Here is a 21,942-nt window from a genome sequence, read left to right as displayed (position 1 = left end):
AGTTGATGATGTTACTATCACTGGTCATTTTAAAGCTCTTGTTTGAACGCTGCCCAATAGGCTTACAAAAGAAAGTTGCTGTACCAAGTTTTAGACGTATAGAGGTTTTGTTAATTGAAGTAGAGAAATTTTATTCATCGCCGCAGAAAACCCAAACATCTTACCAAGGTCAGTTTCATTGTGAATAATGTCAACTGGGTTATAACTTTCCGATACTGAGTTTTTGAGACTTATTACTGTTCGGCCCTATCGAGGTAACCGTCGGAGCGGAACTTTCTTCGCAACGCATCCCTTTTCGGATATGGAATTCCGGTTTGAGGTAGCTGTCATCGGAAGAAATTTTACGGACATGAGACGACGCAATGCGATGGATTTAAATTTCAGGCAGAGATGTGTAAATTAACCGATATATCGAAAATGCGATATATTCTCGATAATATGTTATAAAATAAAGACAATAAGCGTTTTAAACCATACAAAATTGGTGGCAGAATGTAATATATTGCTTATAAAAAGTAATTTTTTCAATTATAATGCGCTAGCATTTTTAAGACATTTAATTAGATGCAACGATTTTTAAATCAAAATTATCGAATTAAATCCCCTCCCTATTTCAAACATATGTTTTTGTTTCCATTTGAAGTGTCAAAGAAAAAGAATAAATTGAAAAAAAAAAACTGTTGAAACATAAGTTTTATTTATTTATTTGACTTTATTCAAGCAATAATAATAAGAAACGGATAGTGTTGGTTTATTTTTGGACGCTGAATCAAATGAGATTAGGGCGCAAAATAAAGAAAATAGGATTCAAGTTATGAAATTTTCGAGCATGAAGATTTAAAAAATACGGAAGAAGAAATTCATGAAATTCAGACTAATTTGCTTCGAAGCCAAGCAGCTACAATTCGAAATGAAATAGTTCAACACAACTTTGATGCATAAACATTTATTAAAAATAAATGTATATATTTGAAAACAAAAATACCCCAAGCCTTCATGGTATTTGTCTTTGGTTCTTAAAACTATTTTTTAAAAAAAGAAAACACTTTCCGCAACAAGAACTTGTCGGAGGACTTCGGAAAATTGTATGTTTGTATCTGTCAAGTATAAAACAAAACAAGTACTTCTTCGCAAAGCATCGCATGCGTTGAATTTTGTCGGAGAGAATGTCCGATCAGCTGATCGGACAACTACCTTGAAGCAAAATGTCTCCGATTCGGAGGAAATCCTCGATATGGCCGATTATTCCTAATTGTACAATGCTGCTTAGGTCAGAATTTAATGACCTAGTCACATGTTGTTCCAAGTGTGAAGAAGGATCTGAGTTTAAAAACGAGTACGAAAATATCGTCAGCATAACCATTTATTTAATAAGAAGTTGTAGACAGGAGAACAACTGTACAAAGAAGGAAGAGGGTCAGGAAGACACAGACCCACACCAACACCAGGAGATTGGCTGAACAAAGTATTGTTTTCAAGCTACTTGAAGCGAGCTTAGAAATATGGGCGTTCAGGCCTTCCCTTTTGTTTAACTTTATAAGTACATTTTTTTTAAAAGTAGATTCAAAAAATAGGTTCGGAGTAGAAGAATCAAAATGTATAGTAGGAAACCAGTGTTGATTATAGAAAGCGTTGCGGGTTTTTATTCAACACGAAAAATTAATTAATTGCTCGTGCTAAACAATACATTAATGAGATACAATTTAACGGTTAATTCCAATCAAATGCTGTTTACAGGGGTGTTTTCGTTTAACCTCAATGCAATGAGCACATACTCCATAAGTCATGAAGAGGGACTAAAGGTGCAATCTTAAACTATGGTTTCAATAAAAAAAATATAAAAATATTATTTTTGAACAGGCATTTTAATCATTCATAAGCTTTTTATTTTGTTATAACTTCTAATTAAAATTAGTTTCCACTTTCCAAAAGCAAACTCTGTGAGAGCAGACCGTATAATAAACGCCTGGCATTTATTTTAAGTATATACAAAGAATTTATACATTTTATTTTAATTTAATCTAAAGGAGAGAAGTATTAAGACAAAAAGTTATATTTATCGCATTGCAAAGGTTTTAAATATGGCATATTAGATATTTTCAGTTTATCTAATTGGACGAAAGTTGAATTCTAGTTTCATTTATTTATGTCAACATTGTGTATACTATTAAAAAAATTGGAACATTAGCATGAATTTAATTTAATTCATGAATTTTATTAATAATGAATTTAATTAATTTTGGATTGCATTACTGCGTACATTTTTATATTTTTTTTGTATTCCGGTTAAAAGTTTAAAATCATAGATGAGCGATAGAAAATTTAGTAAGTCTATTATATTCATAGTGTATGTAAGACTGGTTCATATAATTCAAAACAATGCTCGCAAAAAATCTCAATCTTGTAGGATATACAGCCCTTTGACGAATTTTATCGTAATCGGCAACTCTCATAAATCCCGAAAACAAACTATTATCAAAAACGTTCGTAGTGAAAATCTCATATATTTTCGCTTTACGAACGGATATCGTGATACGGTTTTTCGGGGTTCGTAAGTTTCCGATACCGATAGAATTCATGATTAACCTTATAGCTAACCAAACTGTTACAACTTAAAATATTAAGTTTAACGAATATTCATAAACTATTAGCTAAACTTTCAGAACTTTTAATTTCAGAAAAAAAGACTGCAAAAAAACGTGTATTTTGAATTTAGAAAATTATATTTTGACTTTTTTTAAAAACAAAACATGATTGAGATGATTTGCAGGTGTTTTTTTGAAGGTAAAACACATTGCATATTTTCAAAACAAGCTGTATAAAAACGAATGTTTCTTATTTATAATAATAACATTGCGAGAGAACAGAGAAATCTATTTGCGTGCTTCCTTGTTTTTGGCATTCGAATTTTTTTTATTACTCAAATTTCGTGTAAGTTTTTGATTAGACGATGTGCCATAAGATGTAATTGGTATTTGTGATGTTTGAATAGCAGCCGCTTCTATTGGAGCAGTTGGAGGATTTCTACAACTGGTTGAAACAGTTTTTTCTGTTGTTAATACATGTGCTTTGTCTATCTTCGAGCTTGAAGTTTTCTTCTCTGTAATTGTTGCTTCATCAACGCGTTGTTGCAGTCCGGCAACAGTATCGGTGGTTGAATTCGTTGGCGAATCCTTTTCTTCGGCAATTCTTGGAAGCATTTCTCCAGGTGGTTGAAATGTCAAAGAAAGTACTGTACTCTGTGTTGGTTTTTGTTCTTGGTATTCGGTGTGCAGATGTTGATCAGGTTCTTGGAAAAATTTAAAATTTTCAACGTACTTTTCCAAGGAGTTGGTGGTGTTGACAGCGCATGATACATTAGCTATTGCAGCAGTGGATGTTATAGCAGATGAAGACGATGCGGAAGAGCTTGATACGACCGGTGGCACAGTGCTGCTGTTAGAATGTATAGTTAAAGTTTGAGGATGAATAAAACCTGCTGCAGCAACAGGAGTGACAATCGATCCTAAATTCACGACTGTTCCAACCCCTCCACCAGCCCCACTACTATTTGATCTCCATGCACCAACAATTGAACGTTGATTTTTGACAGTAGGTGAGCAGCACAGGGGTGATATGAGAGTGCATTTATTTTCTGCACTTCGGGGATGCAAGCGGTCGGGTGATAATGCCCGTCGCAAAAGCGGTGAACTTGGCTCGGAGCTTTTAGTACGTGCGAAGCCTTTTTTAGTAGCTGAAACTTGGCCAGCATTCAAATTTGCACTTGGCAGACCACCCGGACTATAAGATTGTGTTGTGTTTGAAGCACCTGGCTGATGTCCAACAGGAAATGCAAGAGGGGAAGGTGAACGTGTGGGTGATAAGGGAAGAGGTGATGGGGAAGGTGTGCGTGCCAATGGAGAAAGAGGAATATGTCCAACTGACTTTCGACGATTCGTAACTGAAACAGCACTTGAATGGATATTTTTTGTAGTGGCACATGCATTGGTGTGTAATTTGTGCTTGAGTCCATGGAGTGTAGATGGTCGTTGGTAAAGTTGAGCACCAGACGTAGCCACAGTCGATCCAACCACAACAGTAGCCCCATTAACAGATGCAGCAACACTACTTCCTACAGGAGTATTGGAGCAAGAAGACGATGGTGAACTCGACTGTGAGGAATTGGATGCTGAAGCACAGAATTGTGTTTCCATTGGCGACAGACTCAATCTGGTATTTGGTGGGGTTGGTATAGGCGCTTCAGCTGGCCGATTGCAAAACGATTGAAAAGACCGAGATTGTGTTACCATAGTTGGAGACGATATACCAGCAGCAATCTAAAATCAGAAAAAAATTGTTAAAAGGCGAAATTAGTAGTGATCGAGAAAACATACACTATAAATTCTAAAGAAATATTTATAAGACTAACATTTTCGTAAAGCAAATTTTAGATTTTTTTAAAATGTTTTTTTTTTTTATTAAAAAATTACACGAGAAATATTTAAAAAGGGTGTCATCAGAACTATATAAATTCAATTTAAATTAAAAGCTATTTTAATTTCTTTATCAAAAGCTACTATACAATACTGTCATACAAATACTTAACACATGAAAAATGAAAACATTAAACTCTTACCTGCTGAATTTCAGCCGAAGCACGTTTATTACTTATTCGTCGAAATAACGACGATTTTCGTTTTTTCTCGTGCTCCTTTTTTTGCTTTTTTTGTCGATTTACGCCTTTTTTTGCTAATTTACTTTGGAACAAATCACGTTTACGACCTCCGCTTTGTATGCTAGTGTGTTCAAGCGGAGTCGCACGTACTGTTACATGCTCACCTCCACTCAAAAGTAATTGTAATACTTGAGTATGAAATAGACCCTGGACAGCTTCACCATTTACGTGTGTTATTAAGTCGGCGGGCCGCAGACCAGCTTCAAAAGCTGGACTTCCTTCATCAACGGCCATTACTAAATGATGCATTGTATAAAAATCGGTATCGCCATAAAAGACACGTATCGTATGAACAGTAAAACCAAATCCTCTTGGCCCTCGTCGAATTATTATAGGTGGCTTTAGATTTGTTACTAAAGGTGATAGTTCTCGACACGGTGATGTGTCCCTTGAGCTGGCTGTACTTGAACTGCCACCTCCTCCTTCGCCACTTCCAACAGGCGACTGTACTCCTCCACTTAGCTGTTGCGCAATTTGCGATTCTAAACAATAAAATAAGATTTAAAAAAAAAAAGAAAAGAACAATAGATAATGTATTTTACCATTAGAAACCATGAAAGAGAGCCCAAGCGCCGATGCAGACTTAACAATCGAACGCGAACGATGCTTGTTGCTGAAAGAATCGGCATTACGTAATTCGCAAGCAAGTGGTGATTGATCTTGTGTATTTTCTGATGATGATCCACTTGCTTCATCTTCAATTGAAATTGAAAAGCGTGGAAGAATATCACGGCCATATATGGTTTTTCGCTTACGGTATATTTGTGGCGAAAGATCATCACTATCTGTTTGTGAAGATTCAGGAGTGCTGCGAGCACCCATAGAAGACACTTGATGCGCATCGATCAATTTTCGATTCTCTGGAATGTTAAGAGATGCCATCTTCTCTAAACGGCGGGCAGATATTTTTATTACTTCAGTAACAGCTACATTTTGCTTAGTTGGATTTTCATTAGGAATGCTTGGACCTTGCACATTGTCTGGGCCCGTTGTCGTTGGTTTTTGTTCAGCTAATGAAAGATTATTGCAAATCTCATTTTGTGGGTTTGTTGACATTGCAGATTGTAATGGTGAGGACAGAGATTGTTGTTGTATAAATGATGAAGAAGGCAAAGACTGTTGGCGGAGATATTGATTCACTATTCTAACATCTTCACCACATACTTTGTTCAATAGTTCGGGGAGATAATCAGCATCGGGGGTCGATGGAACTTTTAAACAACGAGATGAAAGCTGAAAAAGAAATATGTATTAAAAATTCTGTTACAAAAATAATTTACTTACATCAATATTTCGAAGTTCTGGAGTTGTTAATGGCTTGGAATTTTTCGAACTTACAGTGTCACTACCACTTTCATCGCAACGGCCGGAGCCCCCTTCGTCGGAAGTGTTATTCGATGCTAATCGGGTCCAAGAGTAATGTTGCTTCCGATACTGTGGGGTATAAGAACTGAAAGAACCAAATAGGGGTGCATCGTCTGTGTCGTCAGTATCCTCTCCTCCTAAATCATGATTGTAACGATCCATTCGGGCTGCACAACACAAAATACATCAAAAATAAAAGTAAAATCTCAATCAGAATTGAATATTGAAGTAAGCTAAACATGAAATTTACTGTCAAAATAACTGGTATCGTCTTCGTTAGATAACTGCGGCACAAACTCTGCTTTCTGTCTAAGCAACGAATTCCAATCCAGACCATCAAAATACAAATGCTCTTTTACCTCGTGAGCTCCACCAGTTCCTAAACGATCACGTGGATTTTGTTGAAGCAACTGAGTAATAAGATCTTTCGATTCAGGCTGAACTGTCCAATCGTCTGTATTAGGCCATTCAATATCGTCGTTTACGGTATGTGCAAATAGTTCTTCAGGAGTTTCACCAAAAAATGGAACACATCCGATTATGAACTCATACAAAATAATACCCATTGACCACCAATCAACTGGTTTCCCATAGCCCTGTCTGAGGATTACCTCAGGAGCAATGTACTCCGGAGTGCCATAAACTTGTTTATCAGAAAATTGTCTAGTCTCACTATCAATATAGCCTTCGTATAAATTAGTTGCCAATGACATTAAACCCATTTTCGAAAGACCAAAATCAGTTAGTTTGATATGACCAAGAGCAGTAATAAGCAAATTATCAGGCTTTAGATCTCGATGTACGATTCCATAACTATGTAAGTATTCAACTGCCAAAACGGTTTCAGCAAAATAGAACCGAGCCATATCAGGTGGAAGAGGACCTATGTTTTTTAATAATGTTGCACAATCACCCCCTTCAACATATTCCATTACCAAGCAAAGATGTTTCTTTGTTTCGAAGCTGCAATACATACTAACGACAAATGGATTATCAGCAAAACTGAGTATATCCCTTTCGGCAAATACTTGTTCAACTTGATTTCTTAGAATAAGATTGTTTTTGTTGATTTTTTTCATCGCAAAACGTTGTCGTGTCTGTTTGTGTTTAACAAGGTACACAGCTCCGTAAGCTCCATTTGAAATAAGTTTTACAATGTCAAAGTCGTGTTCGTTTGGGATGTTTTGTGCTAATTTTTGCTGCTGCTGTTGCTGAATTTGACCGGCTGGATTTGTCGTAGTCGATCTAGCTGCAGTAGTTAAAGAGACTGAAGAAGCACCCAAAACATTAACTGTTGCACATTTTGAATTGGATTGCACTTCTGGAACCACACCAACTGCTGCTGCATTGTCATTCTGTTCTGTAAAAGACCGATTGTTTGCACCTTTTACATTAGGTATAATGGCGTGGTTATTTGCGACGGTGGGAGGAGTACAAGCAACTTCAGGTGTCCAATCTCGAAATGAATCATTATAATCGGGTTGAAGCTCCGCAATCGCATGGCGATTCAATCCAAGTTTTTGAATTATATACTGTGGAATGTCTGCCTTAATGCCTTGCATTGCCTTTACCTGACCCTCAGCTGCTTCTAACCAATGATAAAACTCTTCCGGATCGAACTCCAGACATTCTAAAAGCCTAGCAGGACGTGAAATGATAAGAAGAAGTTTCTTAATCACTCCTGTAAGTTCAACAGCAGCTTCAGGTGATTTTTCCTTAGTTTCTAATAAAAGGCGTTCTAAGTTTTCACTCATTTCATAGAAATATCGTCTTGTAACGAGTTTTCCTTCAGATTTATGCAAACAATCTCGTGCCATTTCTAAAACTTGATGATGAACAAATCTGTAAAAAGAAATTATTTTTATCTTATTTTTACAATCATACGAAGAAAATTAAAATTACCTAACAATGGGCTGAGAATCACGAAAACTATTGCACGCTGCACTTTTATTTTCATTAATAAAATGTTTTAGACGCTCTTCCATTTGCTGCGTTGCTTTAGGAAAGCGTTCCTTATAAAGAGTATTCATCATCGCGATTTCGTTGTCAATGACTGGAGATCGGCTGGGGCTAGATAAACTTCTTGAACGAGGTCGATGATATGGCGATATTCTGCCATCTTTAAGTGAGCCACTGTTGTTGTTAGCACCATTGATGGCAACAGGAGTTGATGTAAAATCATTAGGTGAGTTCTTGGAAATATTTTGTGGACTGCAGCAAATACTTCCTCCAGAAGCAATACTACTCTGCTTCGATGCATTAGCATTCACTGGAGTACTTGTGCATGTTATTGGAACCTGATTACCTCCAACAACACAAACTTTTAATCCGTGTGGCTTTGTACAATGAAACGATGCTGGATTATGATGATGATGTAAATGATGATGATGTTGACAAAGTTCGGTATGATTGCAGTGTACCGATGGCAACGCATTTATATCGTTCGAAAATTGATGTGTGAGGATTCGAAGTTCATCACTGGTAGGAATATTTGGCAGCTGATGCAAACGTTCTTGGCTGGAGCACTGTGACTAAGAAAATATTTTATTGAATTATGCTCTCAAATGATGAATGAAGAATAAAAAATAATGTGGTAATAGTAGAACAAATGGGTTAAAGTTAGTAAGTGAAGTTTTCTCTTTGAATTTATTATTGCAACATTCCTTGAATGTTTACACGATTGTGAAAAAGATTAACGACAATTTATTTTTAGCTGAATAACAGATAAATTTAAAATTATAAATTTTTCATAGCACGACCTAAGAATAAATAACATCAGTTTTTTATGTAGCAATGTTGGAGCCAGAAAAATTATTCTAAAATAGAACACTTTAAAGGTTTTTCATCTCGGTGGATTTATTTTTGCACTAAGTGAAATCTTCAGAATCTACAAAACATATAGTTTGCACTACAAAAAGTTAGAACTGGAATATAAGAGTATTTATAAATTAAATCAATTTCAGTAACAGATAATTGCCATTAACTTTTTGTTTTATTTCTAAACTTTCCATAGATTCTGAAGATGGCTACAGCCTTGTAGTAGCACAATCAAGTTGAACAGTTATGCCAGAGGTCTTGAGTTCAATCCTTGCCTGTGCCATCTAAAGTTTTTTTTTCACGGGTATTGCCTCTTGCGAGAAATTGACAAATCCTCCAAGAGTAATTCTTGTCGTAAAAAGTGCAGTTTCAAAGTAGCCGTTCGGATTTGGTTTAAAACTGTAGGTCCCGCACACAGGAATGGTTGAGAGTTGTAAGTCACTAGGCCTTAGTTCTCAACGGACTGTTGGGCCTTCTTGTTTATATATAATATAATTGGATTCTATTTTGTTTCGGTTTTAATAGGGTTAAGAATTCTAGGTCAACTTTTACACTTCACTAAAATAGTCTTAAACATCAAAAACACTTGACAAAATTATTAAAAAATATATAAAATAATTTCTCACCGAAAGATTTGAACTACCAGGCGTTGTACCATATCCAGATGATGGTAAAGATGCTACTGACCAACGTCGACCATCTCCCCGACAACTTGATATTCTTTTAATAGGAGCAAACGCAAATTGCATTGGTGAATTTATTCGCGGACTATCTATGGGACTTGCAGAAAATGGAGAATGAGATCTTGGTGATGTGTTACCAACGCCAGGCACCAAACTAAGGCGATGATGGGCTACTCCACTACTGCAAGAACTAGCTCCAGAACGTATAGATACGGCATTATGTTTTCTAACATTTCCTGAAGATTGTTCTTTGAAGTAAGAACTTGACAAATTTGGTGCAGATTTGCCTAAGCTTAAGTTTCGAACTCGAGTAAGGTTGGAGGTATCTATAAATGTAAAAAGAATAAACTATTAAACCGTTCAAAATTTTTTGGCTTCATATTTATTATTTTTTTGTTCGTGATTTTAAATTTGAAAAATTTTAGCTAAAAACAATTTATAAATTTGCCCAAATAAAGAAAAACTAAATGTTTTTGTATATTTACCATTTGACGAAGAACGAAGGGAATATTGATGTTGGTATGAAATTTTACGCAAAATAGCGCTATAATCCCGACCAGGTAGTGAAAGCGAACTTCCCGATAATCCACTCGATGATGATTTTGCCAAATTTCTTAACGAGGACGTTAGATCTTTCGATTTGGAAGGCAATGCTTCTGAGTCTATACTTGAGCCAATGTAAGGTTTAGTTCCTAGTGTACTGCTACCTTTCTTGTTACCCGCAAATGCACATGATGACGATGGTGAGGTCCCAGTTAATGTTCCAGAACTATCTGCCAAACTTTTCGATGGCGGTGATGGCTTCTCTTGATCAGAGTCATCAAATACTAGTACTCTAGCTGAATAATTAGATTGCGGGCGCATTCTTGCCAGTGGTGAATTAAAATGTCGCATATGGACAGGACTATTTGAGGAAGACTTGGAATTCATAGTAGTTCCACCGTTATTGGAATTACTACTACATTGTGCCTTGCCTGTAAGCGGTCTTTGTTCTTTACTTCCACTCATTTTAATTTTATGAAACGATGTTTAGTTCTATGTTTTATTCTACTGAGATCCAATTGTTTTTCTACTTTAAATTTATTTAATTCAGGTTTGTAATTTTATTATAACAAAGTTTATTTTTCTTCATACAAATATGTCTTGAGTAAAGGTTGTAACAAAGTTTACTGCAAGTTAGTAAATATTTTCAAATGTAGCACATTTATTTGTTTTACTACGACTAGTTCTTTTGAAATATTTTCTTGCAGTAATTATTTAAAATTTCTGAGCTTGCTGACCATCAGGTATAGAATTCGTTCTTACTTTGAACACAAACAACTTGTTTTCAAGTGGTTTCATTTTAAGATTAATATTTTTTATTCTGGAGATACGCGGATATTCTAGTATAGATGTTCTTATATGCATAGAGATCTTTCTGTTTACGTACTTTGCGCTCCTGAAAATTAATCAAATAAAATTGTCTTTAAAAACATTTGTATGAGCAATAAAAAGCAATGAAAAAAGAGAGATATTTCAAAAACGAAACTATCGAAAGAGTTACAATCAAAGACGAAATAAAACCAAAACAAAATAATTAAAAACAAAAATTGTCTTAAAAAAGTTAAAAAATAAAATGCGAAACAACAAGCAAAAAAAAATTGAAAAAGACCAAACTGTGCACGTTTTCATAGCCTCAAAAAGCTCAAATATTAAAGGGGTTATCCTGAGCAACACATTTTTAGACAAGAACAGTGTCCTTGATTTGTTTATTTCTCCAAGCAGAGTATATAGATAATATTAAGAATAATAAATAAATAAGAACCAAATATCAGTGGTTGAATATTTATTCTAATGCTTTCTAAACACAATTAGTTTTATTAAAAAGCAATAGTTAAAAAACATTATACAAGAACTTACTATTAAGACTATTAAGATTTCTTAAATAGTGCCTTTTTTGTTTTGATATTATGTCTATCAGAAAAAGTAAGATCCAACAACAAATACAATTTTTAAAAAAAGAAGATTAATGTTTTTTTCAGGTTTTTCTTCTTACAATTGTTGTTTGTTTCATAATAATAATTTCAATCAGGAATATTGTCTTTAAATTTTAGAACTCGTATCCAAAAATCATTTTTATGCTGTATTCGAAAAATTAGCTTATCACTTAGCCACAATTCGCTGAATTGAATTAAATTATCGATTAAATATGATTCCTTTCATTTATATCAATCTCTTTTTTTTATCAATTTAAATGCAATTGCATTGCAATTCATAAGTGTGCAGTCAAAGTTTGTCAATCCGGAGAAGGTTTTTTAGAATTTTCAAAAATGTAATAAGCGAAAAATACACTGTCACAAAAAATTCTTCTTAGTTGAAAGTTAAACATAAAAAAAGGTATTTTCCACATAATTAATAGCTTGTAAATTATTAATTACAAATAATTTTGGAAGTATGTTTGTATATTTGTTATCAACGAAACAACTACATACATGAGGGAAATGCAAAACTTGAAGAAAAAGTTATGTTTATCATTTTTGGAAGGAAATCTTCGAATATTTTTTTTGATAAATGCACTACTTCCAATATTTCTGTGATTTCTACCTATTGCAATTATGAAGTGGAATACTTCCTTAGTTATTCCCACAAAGTATTTTTTGTTGTTGAATTTCATCAATTTCGAACTTTCACCGCGTATTAGAAAAAAAGAAAGTATGTTTATCTTATGTTTTTTTTTCAACATAGATAAGAATATAAATGTAGTACTCGTGGCATGATGGTTAATGCGTTTGACTGTCACGCGAGAGGTCTTGGGTTTGATCTCTGCCTATGCCACCTGAAAAGTGCTTTCTCAAATTTGCCGTTCGGATTCGGCTTAAAACTGTAGGTCCCTTCCATCCCTGACAACAGTACTAGCACACAGGAATGGTTAAGAGTTGTCAGTCACTAGGCCCTAGTTCTCAAACGGACTGTTGCGCCACCCAATTTATTTTTTTAGATAGAAATATAAAATAAATAAATTAGTTGGCGCAACAGTCCGTTGAGAACTAGTGACTTATCAACTCTAAACCATATGGATACAAATTTCAGGGAAAAATAAATGCAAAACAGAAGTTTTGAAAACTTTATTTTTAATTTTGACTTATTTTTAGAATACATGAATGACATTTTGATAATATTTACTCCTGGGAAAGGCATACAAATTTCCATTTCATTGGAAAATAAAAATATTTATTTCTTATGTGAATTGTTCATGAGTGAAGAACAAAACATAGTGTAATTATTTGTACAAATTTTAATTTCTGATTTACTTTATCTCTGGGCATATGGATAATGTTATTTCTAAAGCGAATTCAATGTTGGGCTTTCTCAAAAGAAATTGTGCTAAATCGTTTGAAATGTTGCGCCAAAGAAACTGCAGTCTAATTTCTTTTTATATTAACTTCAAGTATAACTTGAAGTTTTTTATTTAAAAGTTAAAGTTAATTTGGAAGTCAAATATCTTTAAAAACAGTCATGACTGAACTATTTAGTTAAAAGTTAATGTTATTTTTTGGAAGTATCGGACAAATAGCTATGAAATGGTAAATATCGTCACGCTCATTTAAAAATAAATAAATTGGGTGGCGCAACAGTCCTTGGCGAACTAGGGCCTAGTGACTTACAACTCTCAACCATTCTTGTGTGCGAGTAATGTTGTCAGGAATGGAGGGGACCTACTGTTTATATGCCGAATCCGAACGGCTAATTTGAGAAAGCACTTTTTCATGACAAGAGTTACTCTTGGAGAATTTGTCAATTCCTCGCAAGAGGAAGTACCCGTGAAAAGACTTTAGGTGGCATAGGCAGGGATCGAAGACTAGACCTCTGGCATGACAGTCCAACGCACTAACCATCATGCCACGGGTACTACATTTATGTTACAATAATTGCAAAGGAGAGGTAGATCTGACCGATGCGGAATATAATTCAAGTTCAATATTGCAACCCTTGCTCTGTAAATTGTACTTATAGATCTCGCAGAAAGTCTATAATTGAAATAATTTGTCGTATTAGTATTTAAGGAGTGGCTAAGATTTCTATAAATTTCTCTTGTTGTCGATACTGGAGCTCTATTTAGATGTTGAAAGTATATATTTTCATAAATTTTTGCGATAACATTCGAAAAGATTTCTTGCCAGTTATCTATATTAAACTTAGTCAGTTCAAGAGAAACATTATGCAACCGGCCAAGTTGAGTCCATTCCTTAAATGGCGATGCTTCTGTTCGCGAAACAACCCACAGAACCACCTTGCAATCTAAAGGTTAGTTTTTAAGAAATTCAACGGGAATGCTATCAATTCCTGGGGAATTATTGTTTTTCATATTGAAAAGAGCAAGTTCCAGTTCATCAAGGACTATTACAGAACCAAGCAAATCATCAGCTGTGCCTGGGCAAGCATAATGAAACGAGTACAACTCATCTTGACATGTCAACAAGGATCGGAAATGGATGCCAGAACTTCAGCTTGTAACACTCTTGTAGACATGCGATTGTTTCCACCCACCTCCCGTACATTATACCAAAAATTGTTTGATTCCTTACACCTTTCTAAGCTGGTCGCTAAATTTAATATGTAATTTAACTTTTTAGCTTCGCAGACCTCCAAATTAAATCTTCTAAATAAATTAAGTAAAGCAAAAGATTTTTTTCTGAGCCTCATACATTCGGAATCAAACCATTTATTTCTGGGTTGCAGCTGCTTGTGACTACTAATACGGGAAGCAGATGATCTAACAATTTCGCTTATTTGTTCTCCTATTTGGTCAATTGAAGAGGGGCTTTGGGGTGGCAGCGAACCGACGTGAAGGTTTAATCTTTCTCGAAATCTCTCTTCTTCCTGAAGTATCCATTTAAGTCTTGGGATTTTTTCATAGCTTAGGCGATGTGTTTCTTGCATGAACAGAATTTGTAAATGAGACGTAAAAGTTGCAAATATTACTTCAAAATCATTAACAGCCTGAAGCCAATCACCATTCACTGCACACAGATCGATAACTGGACTTCCCTGCCCACTTACAAAGGTCAGTTCACCACAATCATGACTTCTCGTTTCAAGACCCAAAAATCAAAGCTTTCAAGTAATTCAATTAACCTTCTCCCGTTTCAATTCAGTTTTTCATCTTTAGAGTTTCTAGTTGAGAATAAATCCGTTTGAGTATTCAATTCTTCGATGCTTGAATTTTGAAAAAGCCCAATTCTGGCATTGAAATCACCGATCAATATTACATTTTTGGATTTAAAATTATTTAAAAAATTGTAAAATTCTTCATAATCGTTCTACTAATTATTACAGTTTAAATATAATGGGACAATAAAGTGAGTTTTGTGGGTTGTGTTACCATCTATCTGGAAAACTAATTTACTATTCTAAACTTAACTAATTTTATTTCATTTAATACCAAACAATATTCCCCCACTTGCTCTACCGTGAATATTATTTCTTACAGGCGAAATATAGCTGCTATTAAAGTCCTTAAAATATTTAGAAATTTCATTTTGTCTTTCTTCTTATAAAAACGTTCCAACTATTCTTGAATTAAATTAAAAAAAATCGGCTAGCATTATCTTGTTTTTAATTCCACCTACATTTTAGCTTAAAATACTTTAATTAATAAATCTACTACTACTTGTTGTTTGGCAGACGGCACTGTTCTCCTATTCCTGATTAATGTACACCGGTGGAAGCGCAGCTGAGGGTAAAGAGCACTTAGTTTGATGTCCTCCCACGCTAATCCGCGATCGAATTGGTAAACAAACGTGTTGTTGTTTATTTGCATTTTATCCACTTTAATTGTAATTTTAGCAGTAGGATTCAATCCGAATAATTTGCTTTTTATTTCGAATAAAGACTGCCTTTTCTTGCGATAGTAGTACCCGCAGCGTGATGGTTAGTGCCTTGGACTGTAAATCTTCGGTCGATAAGTCTTCTTCCGAGTATCAGCAAAGTTTTCGAAAAGATAATCAATAGGGCTCTAACTAAGTGGGCTGCGGACAACAAAATAATTCCGGATAAACAGTTCGGGTTCAAGGCGGGTCATGACACAATTCATGCTGCGTCTAAACTCGTTTCTAATATCCAATGAAATAAATCAAAACAACAATGCACAGGTGCTGTTCTTGTTGATTTGGAAAAGGCCTTTGACACCGTATGGTTAGAGGGCCTTTACCTAAAACTGAGCAGGCTTGGCATAAGCAAACCATTATTGTATATATTTTATGATATGCTTAACGGTAGAAAGTTTGTTGTCAAAAGTGGCAATGTAACTTCTAACACAACATTCTCAATTAAAAATTGTCTTTAACAGGGAGCGGTGAATTCGCCGATTCTCTTCAGCTTTAACACCAGCGACCTGATAGGTAGTCTTACAAAGGCAATTGCGTACGCCGACGATCTAATTGCGTACAGAACGGCCCGAAAGGTTGACGTTATTAGAATTCTCTTGCAGCGTGATTTCGACAAGATTCAGCGATATTGATACTGACTGGACTGAAAATAAATGTCCAGAAGTCGGAGACGATTCTGTTCCGGACTCCGTTGGCTAGGGATGCGTGCAAGAATTGGTGCAAGATGGTCATCGTTGATCTTCACGGGCAGCCATTAGTGTAGTGGTAGGTATCTGGTTAGATCAGTATTTATATTTCGACAGACATATAAATGCTGCTCTGACCAGGGCCAGAGGAGCCTTCTCTCTGAAGAAACGGCTGTTTTTAGCAGTCGGCTTGACCCCAGAGTGAAGGTAATTTGCTACATGGCCCTCATACGGCCGATGATCGTTTATGGTTGTCCTGTGTAGTTTAACGTTGCTCCTTCCCAGATGGAGAAGTTTCGGGTGTTCGAGAGGCAGTGTTTACGACGTTGTACCGGCTTAAATCGAACAGCCGAATCTTCTTACGTGCATTACTATTCCAACGAAGTCCTGTACAACGAATCAACAGAATTGACAATTTCTTGATAAAACTCGTTCGAGGTCACATTGCAAGAGCTATGTCTTCGACCAACAATTTAATTTTTCAGAACGACGAGTATTTGGAAAAGTGCACGCTTGAGCGGCTTCATTCCACCAGAGGCATTCCTCTTTTTAGATAGATGCGGTCTGATACAGGATAGATTGGCAGTTCCGTTAATCTACCACGTCAGACGACGAACCGTGGATAGGCGACTCCGGTACAATCGGGACGTCATGGCACAAGGCTGAGCAGAGCTCCTTCGGTTCAGTAGGGCTGTGTCCGAACTGATAGGGTGAAGCAGGAGAACCAGTTTTGGTGGCTTCAATCGGCACTTGATAGTGGGTAGTCGGGATTTGGTTTTAAGCCTTGGCCGGCTTACATACTTGTTTTATAGTCTAAGGGGTTTAGTTTTAAGTAGAATAGGTATAGTGGCACAAAAAAAATATACAAAATAAATATACACAAAAAAATAAACATTAAAAAAAAAACATGGAATAAAAAATAAAACCAAAATAAAATATGAAAAACAAAAAGGTTAGATAGTTAGATTTGCTGCTGGGGTTGTTCTAGTTTTAAGTAGTTTATAGGTAGAATAGGTGGATTAAGTTAGCTTTAAGTTTCATATTAAGGACCTTATTTTAAGTAGTTTTTAAGTAAAAATAAAAAAGGATATCGATTTTAGTTTTTTTTTTCAATTTTTCTAATAAATACAAAAATAAATAAAATATAAATTGAAGTAAAATAGATTTTAGGGCCGAAAGGCATTAGTGTCCGTTTGGGACCATTAAGTTAGTTGTAAGTTATTTAGGCTAGTTTCATGAATTTTCCAGTCCCTTTTATAATATTTGAGCCGCGCAGAATCTCTTGTACAGTGTTTGTAGAGTCAAGGTCAAAGAGTACCGTGCATCTTTTTTCTGCTATTAGTGAATTCCCGCGTCTTGTTTACAAGGAAATTATCATTTTCCTTTAGATTGAGAAGACTCTTCCAAGTTTGTTAAGCTGAGTCATCTACATTGGTGTTTTCTTTTAAGGGAATATGCACAACTATGGTGTTTTTGTTGGCCTTACGTGACAGCAGCTCAATTTGTTATTCCAGAAGCTCACATCTATTCGTCATTTCGATGAGTTTTTTCATTTAAACGTGCATTTGTGGCTTTGAGAGAAGCAATTTCTGTCACAAGTGATGAAATATTCGTTTTAGTTGCTAAATTTTTTAACTTATTGTCTAGCAATGTGTTGAATTCTTGAACAGATAATTTGACTACTTCGGTATTCATTTCTTTTATGCTAGATTGTTTTTTTGTGACAGCGAGTTATTTCTGATTTCGGTGAAAGTTCGGTTACTTTTCTTTTGTTATTGCTCATAGAGATTTGAGACAAATTTTAAATGTAAAAAATATATATTTAGTTGTGCAGCACTTTTTTTTTAATAAAATGTTCATGTATTATTTAAGATACTTTTTTTCAATAAAACTGATTAAATAAAAAAAAAGAACTATTAAATTTTAATTTTTAAAAAGGAGCACTAACGTTGACAGATCAAATACCAAATCAGTCGCTAGTGCTATTGGTTAAAGCGATATTTGTGGTCAACAAACTTTTGAATGGGACACACCCGAAAAAAAAACAATTTGAGTTCGAGGTTATGAGCTTAAAAGGAAAACGAAAAGACCACCATTTAAGAAAGATTGTCTGGTGAGAAAATGAATCCAACATTTTATAAAGCAAAAATCTTTAGCAATGGGGAAGTGGAATCTTTAAGCCAATATAAAGCAATAGTTGTCCAGTAACTTTGTCATTTGAATAATAATAGACCTTGCGTTTAAGCCGATACTTTCTGATCGGTTACTTGTTTATGATGTTTGTCTAATTAATAGTCCAAATTTTCAACACTAAGCGCCCAACGCGACCATTTCGCTTATTAGTATTGACTACCCTGAAGAAGAATTCAATTAAGTTCTAAGATTTAAAGGCAAAAAAATGATGTAGATGTTACAGTTTACAGAATACGGCTGTTCAAGAATAAGTAAAATGCTTTTTCTTAAAATGATAAGTAAATAGTAAAATATGTAAATAAAGTCTACCATAATCTTAGAGGTAAGGTTGGACCAAAACTAGAAAAAATAGTATCAAAATGGTGGTATACATCCCCCTGTTATTCGGAAGGAGTAACTTTTCAGAAAAGTGAGTTGACATACCAAATCAAAGAATGGACACCTATATTATTGTGATATAACTTTTCTGAGACTCTGGGGTTTTGCAAGTAACTTTTTAAAAATGTTTCTTTTTTCTTTTTTGAAAACAAACAAAAATTATTATTCAAACACATGTCCTTGTCAATTATTGATGGAACATTATAAAAGTCAAATCTTTTTCTAGTTGCTTATGACGTTGGTCTTATTAATGATCAAACTTTTCGACTTCGAGGTCTGAATGCAACTCGTTATTTTTTTGTTTTGTAAGTATTTCCGATTTTGCTCACCATAACTCTACGATGTCAAGCTAACACATTTGTTTTCATTTTGTAAACAATCCTGTCTCTGACTGTTACATTTATTTAAAAATGATACAGATAATTAGTTATGTAATATGGACAAAATCCAGAATGCAAACTTGATATGCCTGAAACCTTGCATGTATATATTTTTAACAAGGGGTATGCGATTTTGCTGTTTTTTTGAAATTATTTATGAGCGATGTATCTTTTAATATCAATTAAACGCTCTGTTTCTTCTTTTAAATTTAGAATTAACTTCATTGTATGGAAGAACCCTATTTTAATTTGTATAACATTTTAACACTTTTTTACCTACCAACTATAAAAGTTGTTTATATTTCATAATCCTTTGACGCTAGGAAAAAGAACTTTATTTAGACTATATTAACTTAAGACGTTAGTATCAAAACAAATATGAATTTTTCTGTCTCATTATCTAAGGACTAAGTATACAATATTTAGCAGTTGTTGTAAAGTCAATTTGTTATTATTAAACTAAAGAGGCAAACAAATTAAATACCAAAAATGCAATTTTTTGACTTAAGACGTTTTAACCTTGCGCCAAAGATTTATTAATGTATTTACAACGAGAATTGAAAAACAACAATTGAATTATTAATTAACAAATAATAATTTATTTAATCTAAATACAAAAATGAAGGAAATATCGTTTATTATTCTAGAGTTTATTTTTTCTTGAACTTAAAAGCGGTTGTTCATAACTTAACTTGATGGACGTGTAATTTTAAGCAAATTTCTTTTAGAATTGTTATTTAAATAATGAACTGTAGGTAATTGTTTCTTTTAATTAAAGGCTGTCAAATGTGGATGGTTTGTGGCTCAATGCAAGTCAACAAGCGCGTGGTGTTGTTTTCTGCTTGTTTTCATCCACTCTTAGTTTAAAGTCTCTTGGGCTTATTGTAGTAAGATGCATTAATCTTATTTCCATAAACAGAAATGTATTGCATTGCACAGGAGAATTACTTTTCTAAAATGTAAAAGGAGTGTATCCTCGGGTAAATTCTTCACACTAGAATTTATTTAGCAGTGAAGGAAGTGATTACCACACCATATGAGCTACAATTGTCCCTAAAAATTAAGTTTGAATTAAAACCGATTGATTGTCAAAAGTTTCTTAGAGCAAACTAAAAACAAATTGGCAAAGTGTTATGCCCTTTAGCTTACACAGGTCCTCTTGATTTTTAAATAAAAACCCAAAAATCCATATATAGTATGTTTTTTGAAAACCCCCCCTTTCAAATAGCCTCTTTACTTCCAAAAAAAAAATTAATAACAAGAATAACTTGGGTGTTTGTCTGTGGTATATAACATACATGTGCAGGCATCTACTCCTGTTTGTGGCTTTTGTATTTATTCAATTATTTAAAATATATAGTAAATATTGAGTCGATAATATTTCAAATTAATCATTTGAAAAAAGGAATTAATTTAGGTGGGTAGATACCATGCGCAGCAGCATTTTACAAAACGAAACTATCGATCGAGAAGAATTTTAATGTGCACAATAAGCTTTACTTATTGTTATTATTATATGTGATTCTTTAGGAATACATGTTTTCTAATAAACTTGACATAGGAAAACTTACCATACATTCTTTTGCATTCACCATTAATCGCGCTCTACTAATAATTTATTACAAATTCATAATCATAATCTTTTGCTTCGCACATCAAAATTTAGTTAAACATAATAGAAAGGTGTTGATGTTGAAGGTGATATTACTAGTCGCGACATGGCTAATGATTGTAATCCACGGTATCTGCCTTCTACACTTTGCCATAAGTTAAAAAATCACTGACTAACAGTACTTTTAATTTTTATTATTACTAAATAAAAGACACAGTGTTTTTATTTTGTTCCTTACTTCTTTGTTGCAAAAAAATGATGATGTTGGAAAGAGAACAAACATTCGAAAACCGATTGAAAGACATTAATTCCATTGTAGATTGTACTTTTTCCTCATGATTCAGACATTTGATTTTTATTTTGTTTGTTTTATTACTCAATTGTTAAACATGCTAGATAGATTTTCATTGATGAGGTTGAAGTTGTAAAATAACATAATATAATCTCACAGTTTAGCACAGTAGATGAATATTAATTCAATTGAACACGATTTTCATTATTTCTTTTGAATAAAATGTTCGAGTCTCAGATGTAAACGACGACGTATGACTTGAAAATTCAATTAATAAAAAAAAAAAACATAATATAATATATGCAATGCAAACAACGAAGCTTATTATTTTTGTTAGTCACAAAACAAGGAGGTTGCTGTAGAAGAGGGTAGACAACAACCAAGCCTTCTATATTTATAAACTTTTTTCAAGATAAAATATGTCTGCCAACAAATAGTAATTACCATTATTTTTTTTTAGAAAAGTTATTGCTTTTCGTTTCATTTCTTTTCATCGATTTTTAGGTATTACTGTGTTAACTGCCAAGAGCAGAAAAAAGAAACTATTTAATTTTGCATAACCGATGTTATTTTATCACGATTCCAGTTTTTTCCCGAACACTGAAAATGAAAAGTGAAAACTAAAAATTATATGATAACCAGATGCTTTAATTTCTTATAGACTTGCCGACTAGTCTATACTCTACAGTGCAGTCTACAGTAGTTTTTTTCCCGTTAATAGAATAAAATTAATTTTAATTATTATTCGACCTCATGTAAATGTGAAACGATTTGAGTTTGAGTTTAGTTAGGTTGGTATATAGCAATTAAGACGCTCTATTTCTCTCTTTCATCAAGCAAGACACTCTTTTCCAAAAATACCCCATTTAACAGGATGGGAATTTCAGACTGACATTTCGATTTGCCTACAAGCTACTGAGGACTAAATGTGAGAAAGTGTGCGTGAAATGATGCA

At 34.1% G+C, this 21,942-nt stretch overlaps 1 protein-coding gene across 3 annotated transcripts; it reads right to left on the bottom strand.

Annotated features, from left to right (window-relative positions):
* Window positions 1-1,844: 1,844 nt before the first annotated feature.
* Window positions 1,845-21,691, bottom strand: LOC129953423 (microtubule-associated serine/threonine-protein kinase 4). Of its 3 annotated transcripts, none has more exons than XM_056066652.1 (9): window positions 20,655-21,691; window positions 10,065-11,017; window positions 9,523-9,905; window positions 7,982-8,604; window positions 6,330-7,921; window positions 5,999-6,246; window positions 5,257-5,947; window positions 4,616-5,196; window positions 1,845-4,316 (listed from the first exon to the last, which is right to left on the bottom strand). In XM_056066652.1, the coding sequence occupies exons 2-9, from the start codon at window positions 10,585-10,587 to the stop codon at window positions 2,874-2,876; spliced, it is 6,084 nt and encodes a 2,027-aa protein (XP_055922627.1). In that variant the 5' UTR covers window positions 10,588-11,017; window positions 20,655-21,691; the 3' UTR covers window positions 1,845-2,873. The 3 variants fall into 3 exon arrangements, with proteins under 3 accessions (XP_055922627.1, XP_055922625.1, XP_055922626.1); XM_056066650.1 differs by having other exon boundaries at window positions 7,982-8,610; window positions 20,655-21,690; XM_056066651.1 differs by having other exon boundaries at window positions 7,982-8,610; window positions 21,432-21,690.
* Window positions 21,692-21,942: the final 251 nt, after the last annotated feature.

This window comes from Eupeodes corollae, chromosome X, assembly GCF_945859685.1.
Source record: "Eupeodes corollae chromosome X, idEupCoro1.1, whole genome shotgun sequence".
In the NCBI taxonomy this organism is placed as follows: Eukaryota; Metazoa; Arthropoda; class Insecta; order Diptera; family Syrphidae; genus Eupeodes; species Eupeodes corollae.
This window is presented reverse-complemented; position numbering and strand designations above follow the sequence as displayed.